The sequence below is a fragment of the Castanea sativa genome, chromosome 1, assembly GCF_040712315.1.
Source record: "Castanea sativa cultivar Marrone di Chiusa Pesio chromosome 1, ASM4071231v1".
NCBI classification, from domain to species: domain Eukaryota; kingdom Viridiplantae; phylum Streptophyta; class Magnoliopsida; order Fagales; family Fagaceae; genus Castanea; species Castanea sativa.
In genome coordinates, this window is record NC_134013.1 from 81257336 (window position 1) to 81264705 (window position 7370).

General features: G+C 34.2%; 1 protein-coding gene across 1 annotated transcript; it reads left to right on the forward strand.

Moving 5' to 3' along the window:
- Positions 1 to 1354: 1354 nt before the first annotated feature.
- LOC142615106 (small ribosomal subunit protein eS12-like) lies at positions 1355 to 5223 on the forward strand. The gene is made up of 5 exons (XM_075787804.1): positions 1355 to 1541; positions 2466 to 2506; positions 3570 to 3867; positions 4324 to 4389; positions 4972 to 5223. Exons 2-5 carry the CDS (start codon positions 2499 to 2501, stop codon positions 5029 to 5031), a joined length of 432 nt encoding a protein of 143 aa, XP_075643919.1. The 5' UTR covers positions 1355 to 1541; positions 2466 to 2498; the 3' UTR covers positions 5032 to 5223.
- Positions 5224 to 7370: the final 2147 nt, after the last annotated feature.

Genomic DNA, 7370 nt, shown 5'->3' on the forward strand with positions numbered 1-7370 from the left:
TAGGTAACGGATGAGTAATGGATTAAAGTTTAGGTGGGCAAAGTATAAATGATTAAACCACAGGTAGGCAAAGTGAAAACGAGCTATACCACAAGTGGGTTTGTTGTAATGGAAAAAGTTTCTCTACAATCTAAACTAGAGGAACTCTCACCAAACTATGATGTGTCAACACCAAAAATTGACACCTGTCCAACTCAACTAAGGCTGAAAATCAAGAATTAACTTTGATTAACTCACTTTTCCATATCTTTTTTTATCTAAAAAAAAAATTTATTTCTCACCATCATCACCTGGTAAATGCTCAGTCCTCTCTCTCTCTCTCTCTCTCTCTCTCTCTCTCTCTCTCTCTCTCTCTCTCTCTCTCTCTCTCTCCTTCAACGTAAATTCCTTCTCATCCTTAACTATAATAATGCTAAACATGGCAGCTCACTATAGCAAAGTGCTATGTTTTTATATTATTTTCTGTTTCTCTTTCTTTCTTTTTGATATCTCTCACTCTCTCTATCTTTTCTCTGTGCCTCTCTTCCTCTCCGTCTCCCTCTTTCTCACAGAGCTAGGATCTGACTTCGGTCTCTCTCCGTCTCCCTTTCTCACTGAGCTACGGTTTGACTCCAGCAACCGGTGTGGATAGTGGTTCGGTGAAACCGGTGAAGAAGATGAGGTCGAGTTTGTGGTTCATGGGTCTCTGCTATTGATCAGGGTGGCTGGGTTGCGGTGGTTCGACAAGCGTGGCTGGGTTTCGACAGGTGTGGCTAGGTTATGTGATTTGATTTTGGGTGAAAAATGTCAAAAACAATATGCTCTTTCTGATTTTGGGTCTCTGATTTCTAATGTGGGTTTGTGATTTGTGGTGCTTGTGGGTTTGATTGGTGGTTTTGATGTTGGTTTGTTGAGTTTGTATTTGGTTTTGGGTGGTGGGGGTCCCGATTTGCAGAGGTTGTGGGTGCCGCTGGTGATGGTGGTTATGGCTGTGCTGTGATGGTTTGTGGTGGTTGTTGGTAGTGTTTGAGTTTTAGGTATGAAAGCTATTGGTTGCGTGGTGGTTGTTGGCTATCGGGTGAGGTGGCTATTGGCTGTTGGGTGTGGTGGCTGAACAAATGAGAGAGATGGAGAATGATTTACGTTGAAGGGGAGAGAGAGAGAGAGGACTGAGCGTTTACCAGGTGATGATGGTGAGAAATAAATTTTTTTTTTTAAATAAAAAAAGATATGGAAAAGTGAGTTAACCAAAGTTAATTCTTGAATTTCAGCCTTAGTTGAGTTGGACAGGTGTCAAGTTTTGGTGTTGACACATCATAGTTTGGAGAGAATTCCTCTAATTTAGATTGTTGAGAAACTTTTTCTTATTGTAATTATTCCTTAAAAAAATTGCAGAGGAGAGGGAAAGGGTATTTTAGTAAAAACGGATTTAGCTAGGGTTTTAGGGTTTGATGTACGTTCATCGTTGACATATAAAAACGCCTCCCAATCACCAAATCTCTTCTCCGCAAGCAGATTATCAGTGCAAGCAGCTCCTAGATCTACACCGCCCAATCTTCAAGGTCAGTCACGTCCCTTTTCTAAAATTATGGGTTCAGTTCTTGAATCTGAATATTCTGCTTGGTTACCGAGATTCATAGTAGGAAACCATAAGAAAAGATTTTTTTTTTTTTTTCCCTTTTTTTGAAACCCTTTTAGCTTATTGTCATCTGGGTCCTTAGTACAACTTTCCTTAGTCAATTTCTTCTCTTTTAGGTTATGTGAATCATTAGTTTTCCCCAGAAACCAAAATACCATGTACCCATCAGATTATTTTTTCATATTGTTTTATGCTAAATTTTAATTAACCAGACAGACTATTTTATAAATCTAGGAATGATAATTGAAAATGTTGGGCTTTGCTTTGTTTGTTGTCTTGGATTTTTCATACTCTGGATATGATTGTTCAGTTGGACTAAGAGCAGCACAGAAGATTTGAGCTAAAATGAAATGCTTTCAGTTGTTTTCCGAGAAAAAAAAATGTCGATTTCTTATTTCAAAATTGATAAAAGTACTTCAGAATTACAAACACTATCATTCACTATAAAATGAAACCAAGGAATTTAGACAAGGGTGTGGAAATGTTTAGTGGGTGTGCGTAATATTATGAAATTGTAGTCAAGGTTTTCGGTGTGCTTTCACTTGTTTTTTCTAGAAGTTGATTCAATGCAATTGATTAGATCTATCTCCATCAAGTGTGAGGTTGTTGATTGATGATACTATTATTAGTTATTTGGATTTTTTCTCCAAATTTAGATATCCGCTGTTCTGTTGTGTTTTTAAGAACACGTGAAATAAAGTCGCATGTGTCCATATGTATAATTACTGAGAAAAATTTGAGTTGGACTTGAATGTTGAACTAAGGATCACCTTTTGAATTAAATTTTTATACTTTCTTTTAATCTTTTACAATCTTGTTGACATTTTTGTTTTTCTTTTGGAAACAGGAAAGTGACTTGTAATCTGATCATCAACCAGAAATGTCAGGGTACGTGAATATATGTTGTTCCACTGGTTTTCTGTCTTCTTAATTCTTGCAAACAAACGAAAATAAAGGGGTGGGGGGCCAATAAGCTTACTTGGGCCTGCTTTTGTCAGTTTTTTAGTGCAAATTAAGTACTGTAAAATTTCTTGAGCCAGAGATCCCAATTTGGCAATAGTGGTTTCTCCCGTTTCATACATGGCTAATTGGATTGCTGGTTGATTTTGGCCCCTCTTATTATGTTTGGAGATGAGGAGATATGATATTGCTAAAATACTGGGAACGTGTAATAGTGTCTTTTGTGTTCTGTTCTAGCATAATACTTTTAAAAAATACCATTATTTTGGTGCTGCATTAGCATTTGTGCTTTATGTAAACTAATTCGGATAGTGGTGAACACTGAAAATATGTTTAAGTGAGTTATAGCTATTTTTAGCAAGCATTGTGGGCTGTTTTTAATGGTAGATGGATTAGTGCTTTTCATGTGGTAGATTAGGTTAAGTCCTAGTTTGCTAGAAGAGTTTGTTGTAACTAGAGTCAATGAAAGCTCAACTTCTCTGACTCATGAGTGATAAATATGGATGTCATACTTGTGCACACTACTGTTGTTTCTTTCAATCTTGATATTTGATGAAAATATATATAATTTTTCTGATTGATAAAACACGTGCATGTTTAATGGGTTTTGAATCCATGACCTCACCCTCCACCCATTCTTGCGAGTGAGAGGAGGAATTGTCTTTTGAACCAGAGCCTATTAGCATTTAACATATAGTTTTATTGATATCGAGAAAACTTCTGAAGCTGTAATAAAATGTTTACATTCCTTGACCACAATGTTTGTATTTAATGTATGATTTGAGCAAAATCTTGAGACTTTGGATTGAAGTCCTTGGTCCCTTAAGGACCATGCTACATAATTGCTCCTTTTATTCTCTAATATGTGTTTTTTTACCAGTTTGTTCTTGGTTATGTCCTTCAGAGATCAATGCTTAATTCTAAACGTGAATCTCCTCTGTTTGTGTTGGTGGATTTCTTTATTACCTTTTTCCTTTTGTGGCTAATACAGAGAAGAAGCACCTGTTGCACCTGTTGCAATTGAGACCACTGAAGCACCTCTGGGTGAAGCCATGGACATCATGACTGCCTTGCAGCTTGTGCTGAGGAAGTCACTTGCTCATGGTGGGCTTGCACGAGGACTCCATGAAGGTGCCAAGGTGATTGAAAAGCATGCTGCACAACTCTGTGTGATAGCTGAGGACTGCAACCAGCCAGATTATGTTAAATTGGTCAAGGGCCTTTGTGCTGATCACGATGTCAAATTAATGACAGTGCCTAGTGCTAAAACACTTGGCGAGTGGGCTGGTGTAAGTGAAATTTACTTGTTTAACTAGCTAGTTAATTTCAGTTACTTAGAATGGTTTAACTTGCAATTATGTGGTGATTTTATCTCTCTTTCTCTCTTAATTGTTGTATTGTGTTGTTATATGTTAGATTTTGGAAAATAAATGAGTGCTTTAGACACCTAAATAAATAGACAATGGTTTTTATTTGAATATTTTTTTTTTCATCTAATTTGTCTACCATGTCACGGCTGTACTCTTTAGTATTTATGTGTTTTTTTTGTGCGCAAATAATCTGAACATAATTTATAATTGAATTGGTCTGCCATTTGCCATGTACTTACTCATGGTCGATTCTATTAATTTAATGGAAGCCTGCCTTGTGTTCTTTTGGTGTACATATTTTTTTTGGGCTAATATGTCCATTGAAAACTGATATCACCATTTAACTTAATTGTTCTGTTTCATCCATGGATGCAGTTGTGTAAAATTGATTCTGAAGGAAAAGCTAGAAAGGTTGTGGGTTGCTCCTGTGTTGTAGTGAAGGTAAAGACACATCCATCGAATAATATTATCTCTTGATTGGTTCTCTTCTCTTTTTATTTTTATTTTTATTTTTTTGGGAGTGGGTGGGGGTTGGGAATAAGGGGTTTCCATAAATAAACTAGGGTAAATTATACCAGCCACCCTTACGGTTTCATGAAGTGACACCCCCCATCCCCAACGTTTCATGAAATGATACTTCCCCACTTGAGGTTTGTCTAAATGCAACAGTTAAGTTTTCACTAACAAAACAGTCCATTTTTAAAGAAGTTTCCTATTAAATTATACATACTTAAGTGGGGGTTGTCATGTATCCACAAACCTTAAGGGCGGGGAGTCTAATTTCTCCATAGTTTGGGTAAGAATTTTTTTTAAAATGGAATGTTTGACTTAACTCTTGCATTTATACAAACCTAAAGAAGATGGGGGGGGGGGGTGTCATTCCAATAAACCTCAAGGAGTGGTGGTGTAATTTATTTATTTTTTTCAATAAACTAAATAACTTCTCTTTGACTACTTCACTTTTCTATGCAATAATTCATCTATATTTTTTTCACCTAACGTATTTATTCGACTGTTTTACAGGACTATGGAGAGGAGTCGGTGGGTTACAATATTGTTCAGGAATATGTGAAGTCCCATTAAGTTAAGCAAAATATTGGAGAATGAGGCCCATTTTGCATTGAGAGATTGTTCCTTAGGTAGCACTGAGCTTTTCTTTATTAATGGTTTTTGATACTTGATAAACCTCAAAGACAAGGTATATCATTTTTCTTTGAGTAATGCAGTTTGTATGTCAAATTCATGTCACAAGTAATCTATTGCCTTTTCCAACTATTAGTATCATGTTCATAACATGGGTAACCCGTTTAATCATCAATTTTACTTGTCTGAGATGCCTTAAATGGATTCCACATTTGACTTGATTTGTTCTGTGGTTGACATTTTACATACAGTGTGGTTGGTTTTCTCCAAAAGTTTTAGCATTGAGTGGGTCCAAAGAAAGTAGTTTAATAATATATTGTAGAAAAGGACTAGGTAAAAGATGTATTTTGGCTGTTGAGACTAATGTGCTGGTTTAGATCCAGCTTATTAGTGCTGCGTCTGCGTTTTGCTTTTTTTTTTTTTTTTTTTTTTTTTAATCCAGCCGCAAAGTTGAACTTTTCAGCCATAAACAATGCACAAATGCACTGTTTATGAGTTCCACAAATTTTACTTTTTAGCCACTTTTTCATTAAAAATTAGTCTCACGGTACTATTCACACATTTAAAAATTATTTTACTATAGTGTTTTCAGTTTTCAGTTTCAGTAACATAAGTTCTATTCAAACGGACCCTATTTAATCCAAGAACATGAAATTAAAATCATCAGTATAAATTTTCAACCATTCCTAGGGATCCCTTCCTTGTTCCCCTTTTGTCCCTGCGGATTTAAACCACGTACTGCCACTCATGTTTACTTGTATTTATATCGAACAATGGCAAAATGTATCTATTGTAAAAACTATGTACACAGACAGCATAACATATATAAGAGTAGGGTAAAATATTATTTTTGTCTCTAAACTTTTGGAAGTTTATTTTTTATCCTTAAACTTTACAAAATGTTTTACTTTTCGTCCTTGTTTATATCTGTTAATTTATGTTCTAAGTGGACTAATGGATTATCTGTTAATTTATGTTCTTAGTGGACTATTGGAGTACTTACATTGCATTGACTTGAACTAAATCATTTTACTTTAAATAGAACAAAGTTTCTCTCTAAACTAGTTTAGAGAGAAACTCTTCAAACTTATTATATATCTTTTTTTTAGGTGTGAATTTTGAAAATCTAACCGTTGAATTTCATGTTCCTTATGTTCTTAACATGCATATCAAATTTCGTTCAAATCGGATTTTATGTACTATTTGATCAATGAACTTATTTTTTATACACAATTTTAAATTACAAAAACTTGAAATTTTAACATTTGTTTGATGACATAGCAATTGATTTTTGATTTTCTTGAAATTTTGCAAACATGAATAATATAATAAGAACATGCAATCCAACGGTTAGATTTTAAAATTTCACACTCAATATAAAAATATTTGATAAATTTGAAGGGTTTCTTTCCAAACTAGTTTGGAAAGAAACTTTTTCCCTTTAAATAATACTATGGCATTATGTACACAGACCGAATAACATATAAAAGACAGAATAAAAAAGGCTAAAATGCAAAACAGATTCTCTAAATTTTTTCAGATTTCATTTTAGTCTTTTAACTTTTTTATTGTTCATTTTAGTTCTTTAAGTTTTAGATTTATTCAATCACGACATTTCCGTTAACTTTTGTTAAAATTTTTTGAAAAAAAAAAATCTGGAAAATATTTTTAATCTTTAATTGAATTTTTTTAATTTCAAAAATTTGAAGAAAAATTTATAAAATTAAAAAATTAACCACAATATATAACAAAAGTTTTTTTTTGTTGTTGAGAAAAATATATAACAAAAGTTGATGAAAAAGTTTTAATTGAATAAATTTAAAAGTTTGAAATGAACAAAAGCAAAGTTAGAAGATTGAAATAAAATTTGAAAAAACTTAGAATATAGTTTTTCATTTTATCCAAAAGAAAATGTCAACTTATGCTAATCTGGTTTTAGGAGTCCAACACGAATCTCCCAAAAGGCCCAGTGGATTGCAAGAGCCTCAGCTGCACCAGCACTGGAGGTGTTGATATGTTGACATGCGGCTTTCAAATTATTTGCGTTCGTAATCCCAAGCAGGCATATAACCAAAGATGCAGATTTTTCTCCCATAGACTTGAAAATTCTTTCTTCCTCAACTCTCTACTCCAGGTCTTCAAATGTTTTTCAAACAAATCAACAGTATTTAGAGATATCCGTCTGCGAAGGAACTACTTGATTCCTACTCCTAAAAAAATCACACCCAATTGCTGCAAACATAGTAAGCTGATCCTGGGGGATCCTATCACTTAGCAAT